Source organism: Carcharhinus amblyrhynchos, chromosome 2 (assembly GCF_965287045.1).
Source record: "Carcharhinus amblyrhynchos chromosome 2, sCarAmb.v2.hapA, whole genome shotgun sequence".
In the NCBI taxonomy this organism is placed as follows: domain Eukaryota; kingdom Metazoa; phylum Chordata; class Chondrichthyes; order Carcharhiniformes; family Carcharhinidae; genus Carcharhinus; species Carcharhinus amblyrhynchos.
The window spans coordinates 73,894,201-73,907,366 of record NC_137325.1 but is presented as its reverse complement, the minus strand read 5'-3'; the positions used below and the strand labels follow the sequence as shown (position 1 = coordinate 73,907,366).

Below are 13,166 nucleotides of genomic sequence, written 5' to 3'. Positions count from 1 at the left end.
GATTGTACAATGTTCAGCACCATTTGAAACAATCTGTGCAACAAGACCTGGACAACACTCAGGCTTGGTCTGATAAATGGAAAGTAACATTCACGCCACACAATGACCTTCCCCAACAAGAGAGAATCCAATCAATGTTCTTTGACATTTAATGGCATTGGCATCACTGAGTCTCCGAATATCAACAACCCGGGGTTACTACTGACCAGAAACTGAACTGGCCCAGCCATATAAATGCTGTGGCTACAAGACGTCAGAGACTGGGAATTCTGCAATGAGTAACTCATCTACTGACTCCCCAAGGCCTGTCCATCATCAACAAGGCACAAGTCAGGAGCATGATAGAATACACTTGCCTGGATAAATGCAGCTTCAATAACGCTCAAAAAGTTCAACACCATCCAGGACATCTGGGATGCCATCAAGCCCTCTTGATTGGCATCCCATCCACTGCTTTAAATATTCACTCCTTCTACTGCCGATGCACAGTGGTAAGTGTATAACATCTACAAGATGCACTGATTCAAATCAGGAAGGCCCCTTTGATAGCTACTTCCAAACCAGTGACCTCTACCATCTAAAACACATGGGCAGCAGATGCATAGAAAAACCACCACCTGTAAGTTTCCCTGCAAGATGTGTGCCATCTGGGCAAGAATTATATAATCACCATCTCTTTACTGTCACTGGATCAAAATCTCAGAACTTCCTACATAACTGTACTGAAACACCAGATGGAATGCAATGACCCAAAAAGGCAGCTCATCACCACCTTTACAAGGGCAATTAGAGATGGACAATAAATGCTGGTGTAGATGGGAAATGCCCACATCCCATGAAAGTTTTTTAAATCTTGAATTCAAAATCCCACATCAAAGATTGCCAATCCTTTTCTAACCTCATTGAGCTGTCAAACAAGCTGAAATTACAATCACCTCCTGAGATAATGACACGTCAGGAACAGCAACCAAGCATTCATCATGACCTACTGATAGTCCTTGGGAAAATGTAAATAAACAGCTGTTGCAGCTTTCAAACAGAACATTCACTGAGGATTTGAATGGCTTCACAGCTGGTGTTTTTTTTTACTTCTCATTGACACATTCAAGCAGTTTTTTTTATTTTTAAAGGGCTGAGGACTTGCATAACTTCAAAGCTCCTGTATTTTTAATGTCCATCACCAATGCCTTCACTGCATCCTTTAGATTCAATGGGAGGACCCTCAAACAAATATTACTGTCTTTCTTGAAGGCAGCTTCGCAAGCATTCAGGAAAAACTCCTGCAAAATCAACTTTGATGCACTAGACAATGTGTCTAAGTGGCCAAAAAGAATCGCTAGTTTTCCAGGGAAGGTAAAATAAAGCTCTTCAAAGGCACGGTAGGAAGGACTATTACTTACGTGGCGAAAAACTGCAGCAGGCGACGGTGCAGAGGGACCTCGGGGTCCTTGTGCATGAGTCGCAAAAACCCAGCTTGCAGGTGCAGCAGGTGGTCAGGAAGGCGAATGGGATGCTGGCCTTCATAGCGAGGGGGATTGAATATAAAAGTAGGGAGGTCTTGCTGCAGCTGTATAGGGCATTGGTGAGGCCGCAGCTGGAGTACTGTGTGCAGTTTTGGGCGCCGCACCTGCGCAAGGATATTTTGGCCCTGGAGGGAGTGCAGAGGAGGTTTACTAGGCTGATACCGGAGTTGAGGGGATTGAGCTATGAGGAGAGGCTGAATAAACTAGGCTTGTACTCATTAGAGTTTAGAAGAATGAGGGGAGATCTCATTGAGACGTATAAGATGATGAATGGGATGGATAGGATAGAGGTGGAGAGACTCTTCCCGCTCAAAAAAGACAGTAGGACTAGGGGGCACAGCCTCAAGATAAAGGGGAGGCGGTTTAGAACGGAATTGAGGAGGAACTTCTTCACTCAAAGGGTGGTGAATCTCTGGAATTCTCTGCCCGTTGAAGTGGTGGAGGCTGCCTCGCTAAATATTTTTAAGAAGCTGGTTGATGGGTTCTTGATAAGAGAGGGGATTAAGGGTTATGGGGAGAGGGCGGGAAAGTGGAACTGAGCCACGACAGATCAGCCATGATCTTATTGAATGGCGGGGCAGGCTCGAAGGGCTAGATGGCCTACTCCTGCTCCTATTTCTTATGTTCTTATGTTCACTCTGAAACTCTTCTTGAAGCACGACAGCATTGACGTTAATGACTGCGAAGAGCTTATGTTTATTTGTTCATTCGTGGGATATAGATATCATTGGTTAGGTCAGTATTTATTGACCATCCCTAATTGCCCTTGAGAGGCTTGCTACCAATCATTTAAAATGGCAACAACCTGTCAATCAAGCTGCATCACACTATGTCTTAATGATAAGGAGAGCAGCAGCAGGGGAAGCAAAGAGAAGAAAGTAAATCTTGTACTCCTGATCTCACTATCTCATGGGACATGCTGCCCCATGTTCTCAAAGAACTCTGGGTTATGAATCGGTCTGGTCAGTCACACTAAGAACTTGTGACCTTGAGCAGATTTCATCCTCAAATTGAGACACAGCTAGCAATGTGAGATTGTGGGTTTGAGGGTGCTGTTGGTGAGTTGGCTGCAGTGCATCTTGTACAAAGTACACATTGCTGCTATTGTGCATTAATGGAGGAAGAAGTGAATGTTTAAGGTGATTGATATTCCAGTCATACAACTGCTTTTTACTGGAAGACATCAAACATCTTCAGTAATGCGGGAGCCTCACTCATCTAGGCAAATGGTGAATGCGCGAACACATTTCTGACTTGTGTCTTGCAGAATGGGTATCTACATGCGCTCATGTCGAGCAAGCATGGAGATAAGATATTAAGGGATCAAATGTGGTCCTTTACTTGCTGAATAGATCAGGGCTACACCTTAAAGACAAAGATCTACGATAGAGTGGAAGACTGTGGAGATTGAATGACAGAAGAGTTAGTCTGACAGGGAGGTCACATTCCGTGAGTTTTCCTGGGAATTCAGTGATTGATTTTCAGCCACTACTTAAATGATTCACTCAAAACAAGCTTTTTTTTATAACATTACACAGCTGACAGCTATGTATGTTGACTATAAAAACTGAATTGTAATTTCTGAACATTATATAGGAAATGAAAAAGAAAAAAAGTCAAACATGCTAAATATCTGAAAGTACCAGTGGCATTAATTATCACTTAATACCAAATGAATTGGAGTTAGTCTTGGAATTAGTGTTGGTCTTATAGGTAATAATTCCAACATAAAAAATGCATGATGCTTCATTTGATTAATTGCTCTGCTGCTCAATGATTTTCAAATCACCATCTACAGAAGAACAAGCTTCCTAAATTTTATTGTCTAGCATTTTTGCCAGGGCAATGACTCAGGTGGTATGAAGTTTATATTCTTCTTGTGAAGTGTGGTTCTGCTACTGAAATTAAAAATCACTGTACATTTGTTCGTAATTTTGGCAGGTACACTTCACAGTCAAAACAAAGCTTCCCAACATAATAATCAAATTATCTTGGGTTTTGTTGTAAACACACACCTCCCCTTTTATTATATGCTTGTACTTGATGAAAAACATGTGTTTTCATAGAAGACACTAAACATGCCACACTGTGATACCATATTTACACAATAGTTGACCTGGCCTCTCAACAGTCTAAAAGCATAGGATTCTATAATCTGTTAAGTGCATGTACTGAATTGGTACATGTTGATGAAACAAATGTTGAAAGCACATTGGAGAGAAAGGATTTTTAATCAGCTATCCATGTGCGAAAATTTAAAATAAAAAACTAAACGTTTCAACATTTAACACTGAAAAATACAATGGAATCTTAAATAGTATGACAAAATACAGAACCTAAGGATATAATGGGGATAGAAACAGAAGAATGTAGAAGCAGGAGTAGACCATTAGTCCCTTAAACCTTTTAAGCAGACAGACAAAGAGACATTGCAATTTTAAATGCAGTCAATTTTTAAGTATTCCCCATGCAGTCTCCCCTACATAAGGAAGACTAAGTGCAGATTGGGTGACTACTTGCGGAATACCTTTGCTCATTCCACAAGCACGATGCCAACCTTCCTGTTGTGTGCCATTTTGACTCAGCATCTTACTCTCATGGCCACATGTTAGTCCTTGGCCTTCTCCAGTGGATCCTGGTGGAAGCTGGAAGAGCAGCATTTCATTGGACACAGAAAACCCCATCTAATTCACTAATGTCCTTTTGGGAAGAAGATCACCTGTACTTACTTGGTCTGGTCTACATGTAACTCCAGAGCCACAGCAATGTGGTTGAGCCTCAAGTGTCCTTAGGTAACTAGGGATAGACAATAAATGATGGCCAGCCAGCAACTCCCATGTCCCACGAATGAATAAAAAAAAACTCTTGCTGTCACTAACATTCAGAGTTCTATCAATCTCTGTTTTGAACACACTCAATGACTTACCTTCTACGGGCTTTTGGGGTAGACATGATCCAAAGATTTATAACCCTGAGTGAATGTAGCTCTAGCTCTCCTCAATCTGTCCACATAAGACAGTCCTGCCATTCGAAACATGAATCCCACAGATCCAAAGAGCAAGAGGGTCGGTTCACTCAAGGAAAAAGGAGGGAATTTGTGTGTGGAGCAGGAGGAAGTGGGTGAGGTCCTTAACAAATACTTTGCATTGGCATTCACACAGAGAAGGACATGGTAGATGGTGAGTCCAGGGAGGGATATGTTGATATTCTAGAGCATGTCAATATAAAAAAAAGGTGTTGGCTGTTTTGAAAAGCATTAAGGTGGACTGGTCCCCAGGACATGGTGGAATCTATCCCAAAATACCAAAGGAGGCGAGGGAGGAAATCTTTGTATCCTCTTTAGTCCCAGGAGAGGTTCCAGAGGACTGGGGAATAGGCAGTTTTGTTTCTTTGTTTAAGAAGAGCAACAGGATAATCTGGGAAATTACAGGAATTTTTCATCAGTGTAGGGAAATTATTGGACAAGATTCTTCAGGGCACGATTTTAAGACATTTGGAAAAATATGGATTTATTAGCAATAGGTAGCGTGGCTTTGTGCAAGGGGGGACACGTGTCACAAACTTGATTGAGTTTTTTGAGGAAATGACAAAGATGATTGATGAAGGCAGGCAGTGGAGCCTACCTACATGGACATTAGCAAGGCATTTGACAAGTTTGATACAAAAGGTGAAGTCACCTGCGGTGAGCTGGTAAGATGGATATTAGTGGTGTTCTGCAGGGAGCAGATCTGGAACTTCTGTTGTTTTTAATACATATAAATGACATGGAAGAAAATGCAGGTAGTCTGATTAGTAAGTTTGCAGATGACAGGAAGATTGGGGGAGCTGTAGATAATGAGGAGAATTACCAAAGGATAGAGCCGAATACAGAAAGAGTGGAGACTTGGGTGAAGAATAGCAGATGGAATTTAATCTGGACAATTGCGAGGTGAAGCATTTTGGAAGGTTTAATACAACAGGGAAGTATTGGAGTAAGTGGTAAGAACCCTTAGAAGTATTAACATAGAAGGTCCACAGTTCTCGGAAAGTGGCAGCACAAAGGGATAAGGTGGTGAAGAAGGCATATGACATGCTTGCCTCCATCATTCAGGGCATTTGGATCATAAAAATTGGCAAATCATGTTGCAGATTGTGGGATCCTTTGTATGGTTGGCTTCACCTTAAAATGAAGTATTTTGACTATTTGTGTAAACAACTATGCTAAGCTTTAGAGCTAACTTGGCCACATTTTAAAACTCAGTCAGGAATTCTGGGATAAGCTTAGAAATTGACTGCATTTGAAAATACAACGTTAGCAGAAATGACTAAACAAAACTTTCATGGCCACACAGCTACCAATTGTTTTTTCCAAGTTGGAGATTGTGTGTGCCCAGCTCTTTCAAAACAGATAAGAATTCATATATTGTAGTAACAGTTATCTGTTTGGTTCAGTTCTGCTCAATACTTGGATCGAGTCTGTATTAGGACGAGCTTCTGCTGGTCCCACACTCCATTAAATCAGTCTTTTTAGTCTTCTAATGTGTTAATTTTAAATGAATCTCAATAAAAGAAGTTCAACTTCAGACCAGTGCTGCATATGTCTATTCTAAGAAATAAACAGACCCTACATAGATACTTAGACCATATTTGCGTACAGTTCTGGTCGTCACACTACCAGAATGACTTGGAGGCTTTGGAAGGGTACAGAAATGGTTTACTAGGAAACTGTTTATTTTGTAAGGTATTAGCTATGAGGACAGTTTGGACAAACTTGGTTGGTTTCACTTGAACTTCGGAGGCTGAGAGGCGAAGTGTTAGAAGTTTACAAATTATGAGAGGCATGGATAAAATGAATAGTCAAAGCTTTATTCAGGTTAGAAATGTCAATTAGTAGGGGACATAGGTTAAAGTTTAAAGAGGATGCAAAAGGCAGGGTTTCTTTTTACACAAACGGTGCTAAGTGCCTGGAATACACTGCCTGAGGAGGTGGCATAAGCAGGTACAATAACAATGTTTAAGAGATATCTTGATAGATACATGAATATTCAGGGAATAGAGAGATATGATCACATTGAGGCTAAAGTCTTTAACTTAGAAAGGTGTCAGATGTCAGTGCAGGCTTGGTGGGCCAAAGGGCCTGTTCCTGTGCTATATTGTCCTTTGTTCATCTGGTTCGTCCACTGCATTCCCTCCACGGCAAACATATCCCTCCTTAGGTAAAGGGGCCAAAACTGTATACATAGCCCAGGTGCAATCTAATCAAGGTACTATACCATTGAAGCAAGGCATCATCACTTCTTTACTAAAATCCTTTTGCGATAAAGGCCAACATACCATTTGCCATCCTATTGTTTATTGCATCTGCATTCAATGACTTACCAACAAGCACACCTGGGTCCTTTCGGACAGCACTATCAAATCTCTCATTTAAGAAACACGTGCATCTCTGTTCTTTCTACCAAAATGGATAACTTCACAATCGCATTATATTCATTCTGCCATGTTCCTGCCCACTCACTTAGCCTGTCCAAACCTCCTTGAAGCCTCTTTGCATCCTCCTCACAACTCACATTCCCCCTAGTTTGGTGTAATCTGCAACTTGAAATAATTACATTTAATCCCCACTTCAAAGATTGTGAATAGCTGGGGCCCAAGTACCAATCCTTGCAGTACTATACTAGTCTCAGTTCACCAACTTGAGGATGACCCATTTATTTCTACAGACTGTTTTCTGTCCATTAACCAATCCTCAATCCATGCCAGAATACTATCCCCTATTCCATGTGCTCTAGTTTTGTTTACTAACCTACTATATGAGAGGTTATTGAAAACCTTCTGAAAATCCAAATACACCACATCCACCGATTTATTTTCTGCTAATAACATCCACAAAAACTCCAACAGGTTTGTCAAATCTGATTTCCCCTTCCATAAATCCATGTTGACTGTGCATAATGAGATCATCATTTTCTAAGTGTCCAGTTATCATAGATTACATCCCTTATAATGGATCCTTGTATTTTCCCTACCACTGATGTCAGGCTAATAAGTTTGTAATTCTGCACTTTCTTTCTCCCACCTTTTGTAAACAATGGGGTTACATTTGCTACCTTTCAACTTGCAGGCACCATCCCAGAAACTATAGATCACCAATGCATCTATTATTTCTATAGCGACCACTTTCAACACTCTGGGATGGATATCATCGGGTCCTGAGAATTTGAAACTGCCAATCCCATTAATTTTTCCAACTTTTTTTTACTAATACTAATTTCCTTCAGTTCTCAGTCCTTACATCTCTACTCCTGGGAGATTTCTTGTATCTTTCTCCACGAAGACAGAAGCAAAGTAGTTACTTAGCTTCTTTGCTATTACACTATTTTCCATTAAAAATTATTCTGCCTTTGCCTATAATGGACCTACATTTGTCCTTGTTAATCTTTTTCCTTTTATATACCTATTTACAGTCCAATTTTATGTTTTTTCACTAGTTCACTTTGATATTATATTCCCCCTTTTTTGATAAGCTTCTTTGCTCAATTCTAAGATGCTCCCAATCCTCATGCATACTTCTTTTTTTTGGCAATTCTTCCCTTACAACGTTTATCCTTTTCCTGTTCTGAAACCTACCAGATTTTCATGCCATTGATTTCAAAGAAATAAAAATACAAAAGTTCTATACTAAAATCCATGCAAAGTTTGTGCTGCTTGTTCGTTTAAATGATGGTTGCAAGCAGCCAGTACAAGCTGTGTTAGTAAATGGTTACACACCTGAGTAAAATCATTAGGGGCTAACATCATCTAAGACTAATCTGCACTGCGTAAAGTTAGCCTGAACCTTTTAAAGGGGCGGTGCATTCTGGCCACAGCATTTTCTAAATCAGGTTATGAAAGGAAGTGTGAACAAGGAGAACACTGAGTGATGACACTTACAAGGCATGTAATGCTTCCAAAGAATCTCCGGCAATCAAGGCTCAAATATAATTTCAAATTCTTCATCCTATCCTCCCCTAAACAGCACTGCAGCCATTGCTCACAGTTTGTACTCATTGCCAGCTACTCAGTGATAACAGCCACAACACCAGAATACACTGAACCACACTAACAAACTTGAGACCATGGCCAGTAATGGCAGTGGAACTTTTAAAGATAATATGCTTGGTATATAAAATGCCTTCTCACATCCCACATCTACCTTAATTCAAAATGCCTTCTGATTTACAAGCTGCAGATAGGGTAAGAATGCACCTTGTGTTTTCCCCAATTCTCCTCACCTCAACCCTACCCCTGTCTGTTTCTCCTTTCAGATAGAGAAGTACTGCACCTGACCAAGCAGAAGAGGTGGTGGTGTTAGAGCAGAAAGCCTGTGATGAAAAAGAAACAGCATCACTTGCTCTCACTTATAGCTATGAACTCAAATACTTTAGAAGGCAGCTTTGAGAAGGAATCTGTATATGGTGAGACAGTTAGCATGTGTAGGCTGCAGCTGGAGGGTGACATCACAAATGAGTTCTGCTATAGAGGACTAACATGAAGACTTTGACAGGTGGCCTAGAGAAACAAGTTGATAGCTATGGACTCTGAGACACTTAGTGTATTGGGTCTGCCAGAAGATGGAGGTCCCAGTCCAGGAACATGGAAGTATTTGGCGAACTTGGCACAGGGTTTTGCACAGAACTTGAAGCCCATCTTTTCCAGCATGGAAGTTGACCAACTTAATTAGAACTCTATGGACCAAACCAGCATCTGACAGCTGATGTCTCAACTTCAATTGCAGTAGAAGTTGAAATGTTTGGCTGAAACAATCCATCTGTGTTACACAGATGGTAGATTTATTATTAGATAGCTCTTACTTGCCTGAGCAGGTATTAGATCGTCCCCTGCTCTGATGCTGATTCCAGTATTCCACACATTAAAAATTAACCTCTTTTTCTTTGAATCATTTTTTGATTTAACGAAGGTAAAACAAGTCTTTACCAGTTGTGCAAATGCATTTTACACAACTGCCAATTTTGAAATCAAAATGAGAAAGGCAATCAGAAAGGATGTATAATGGGCCGACAATTGACCAGGGGCCCATTTTGCACTACTGGCAAGAACAATTTCATCTCCACTGTACTTTTCCCAGAATGTTTATGTTTGCTTCTTAGTTCAGAATGGGCATTTTATTGGCCATAGCCAAAAATACAGTTGGTCTCCTATCATAAGTGCTTGTGCAACTTCTGTTATTTCAATAAACTACTTTTTAAAATTCATTTATGGGATGTGGGCATTGCTGTCTAGGCCAGCATTTATTGCCCATTCTAGTTGCCCTACAGAAGGTGGTGATGAGCTGCCTTCTTGAATCTCTGCAGTCCCTAAGGTATAGGTTCACCCACAGTACTGTTAGACAGGGAAATTCCAGGGATTTTGAACCAATGACAGTGAAGGAATGGCAGGTGACTTATTTCCTAGTCAGGATGGTGAGTGACTCAGAGGGGAACCTTAGCTATGGTGAGTTAGAAGTCGTAATTTCCCTACAGAACAAAGATGTCCTAGCACCCCAATGCTGACCGAACTACCCACAGAGATTATACAGTCTAAATGTATAGCCCAGCAACGCCTAAATCCTCCTTCTCAAATTGACCAAGGAATCACCTCAACTCACCGCAAAAATGCACAGATTAAAAAACTCATTGCACAAATATACACTCAATCTATAGAACACTAGAACCTAAGGAAGTATGTCAACTTAACAGTGTTAAATGGAATACTGAATTACAATAAATAGAAAAATTTTTGTATTGAAAATTTCTAGTAGTATTTCATTGTGAAATTTTAATTAATAAATGTTCCTGGGGTCACTTATTTACATTAATGGGATACAATTTTATGTGACCCAAACCTACCTTCTGCACAATATCCCATGCATCCCTGTGTAGGTTGTAGTAGGTACAGAAAAAAGTCACCACAGTTTCGTACACTGACTGGAATTCGGAAAAGACAGCAGTCCTTTGTTGTGCTGAAAAAAAACTGCCATGTTGCGCAGGCCGTCAAATGCTTAACTTCTCCAGCTTGTGGCAGAGATTCAGTCTCTCTCAAAGACAGCCAGACAGGGGCCTGAGTACCACAGTGGTTCATCTAAGGAATGAAATATGAAAGATTAAAGGGAAAGCAACAAACAACTACTATATTTAACCACAATTGTTTCAACTGCTTTGTAAATAAAATGGAGCTGTAATTTCGATATAACATAGTTAGGAACTGCTTCATTTAGGCTGTTAAGAGCTGAAAACTAATTTGTTTTTCTGTTAGATTTTACTCATGAACATTTGCCGTTGCAGTGATTTCTTGATCGAAAAATTGGTGCTATATACATTTTTGATGTTTTGTGCATTTTATTTCCAACATCCTTTAAAGGATACATCTAAAAACTGCACAGCACTCGTTCAATCTCACACTATCAATTCAGCAGGGAACATACTAAGTTACGTAATTCATAAAATTATATTTAGTGAAAATACTCTAGGAAAAAGTGCTCTCAGATTCAGCTGTTACACGCTTTCCTAAACGTAAACATTTAATAAGCCAATGCTTTACAACTTCAAAAGTGAGTATTTAAATTTCAGATCAAACCTCCTGACTGTGGAACATGTTAAAGTCTGATGAGATTATTCCACTTGGATTATGAAAATGTTATAAATTTCTTGCTTGCAAGTAATATTCATAATAGTTGGTATATAAAACAATGCAACTATATTAAAGTAAAAACAACCTGCTGGCTAGCATGTGCTTTTGCCCGAAGGGGTGCTATGTAAATATGTTTTAGTTTTTTGTTGTTGAAAAGCTACCCAAAGTTGAAATCTTACAGTTTAGCTAAGTGAAATGTAAGACATTGTTACTTTGGAAAGACTGGAAAAAAAAAATTGGCCAGAACTCTACCACCTCATCCACCACAGAACTGGCTCAGGCGAAGGTCCAACAACAGAAATCTCTGTTGACCTCAAGTGGGAATTTCTGGTCTCGCCTGAGCGAGGCAGTAAAATCCCGATCATTATCTCCAAATTTCATCAAATTTGGAGAACTGAAAGTTGTCTTTCATTTCGGGTATTGCTCCAAAGATAAAACCTTCCATGTCTCTTTGAAACGTCTGTAAAAAGCTACTAACTTTCAAAAGGGATTACTAGATCAGAATTAGGAGTAAGTGAGCACTTCTCTCCTGCGCCCATGGTTACTGAAAGCACTTCCAGGATGCTGCGCAACTTTACTAAATGAAATTAACTAACTCAGAACAGAGTGACGAGAAATATTTATAAAAAATAGAAACAGGATTAGGCCACGTGGCCCTTTGAATTTGCTCTGCCATTCATCATGACCATGGCTCATCATTAAATTCAATACTCTGATGCCACTTTCCTCCCCCATATCCCTTGATCCCTTTAGTCCCAAGAGCTATATCTAATTCCTTCTTGAAATCAGACAACATTTTCACCTCAGTTATTTCCTGTGGTAGTGAATTCCACAGATTCATCATTTGCTGGGTGAAGAAATTTCTCTTTACCTCACACCTAAAAGGTTTATCCCTTATCCTCAAACTATGACCTCTAGTTCTGCTCTCCCCCACCATCGAGAACATTCTCTCTGAATCTAACTATCTAATCCTGTTAGAATTTTATAATTTTCTATCAGTTCCCCCCCGCCACCCCACATTCTTCTAAACTCCAATGAATATAATCCTAACTGACTTATCCTGCCATTCAAAGAATCGGCCTGGTAAACTTCGCTGTACACTCTCTGTAGCAAGAGCATTCTTACTCAGATAAGGAAACCAAAACTACACACAATATTCCAGATGTGACCTCACCAACACCCTATACATTTTTACACATCCCTATTCCTCTACTCAAATCCTCTCACAATGAAGGGTAACATACCATTTGCCTTCTTTAATGCCTGCTGTATCTGCATGCATACTTTCAACTTACATCAAAAATGAGCCCTTCTAGTTTACTATGAGCCAGAACTTAGCAAGAATTATTTTAATTTCAGATACTTTTCATCATGATCTTATAAACTTAGCACTACTGGACTGGAGTTGTTGTGCAATACATCTTTCCATCCAATGGAACAGTTTTGTTATGTGAAAATGGACATGTCTCTGTTGTTCATGACATGTCGTATGATATGATCATTTTGAAACACTGTATACCTCCACACATTTTGTTGGCATTTCTGCTGGTTTATCAAAGATCTGAAAGCGATACCATCCTGGTGTTAAAGAATGATCACATATTAATTCCTGAATTGCTGACTGTTGCAGTCGGAGTGAATCAAAGTCCACACTTCTGTAGGGGTTCTGAAGGAGCTGGTGGCCACCAGGGTAGCATTCAGGGGCTGTTAGATAACAGAAAAGGAAATAGTCATGGTTCGTTGTAATCATCTAAGTAATTACCACATTTCATATATTCAACAATTAAATTTATCAATGTTATAATTTGCCAATCACATGGGTAAACATATTCATTTGGAAATGTATACACCAGGAAACACTTAGCTGCAATTGACCCATATTTGGGACAATGGCTTTGGAGCTCCTGATATCTTAAATCTAACAGTGCATTTCTGTTATAGTTTCTGTTGCTGAACCAAAATATCTCCATTTGATATTTAATCTTGCAACTGATT

At 39.8% G+C, this 13,166-nt stretch overlaps 1 protein-coding gene across 1 annotated transcript in view; it reads right to left on the bottom strand.

Moving 5' to 3' along the window:
* The window catches only part of vwde (von Willebrand factor D and EGF domains), a 247,121-nt gene that overhangs the window by 164,163 nt on the left and 69,792 nt on the right, over window positions 1-13,166 (bottom strand). The window contains exons 2-3 of the mRNA XM_080216599.1: window positions 12,691-12,875; window positions 10,391-10,622 (exon numbers count right to left, since the gene is read on the bottom strand). Coding sequence (XP_080072725.1) covers window positions 10,391-10,622; window positions 12,691-12,875 — 417 coding nt within the window. The remainder of the gene's footprint in view (window positions 1-10,390; window positions 10,623-12,690; window positions 12,876-13,166) is intronic.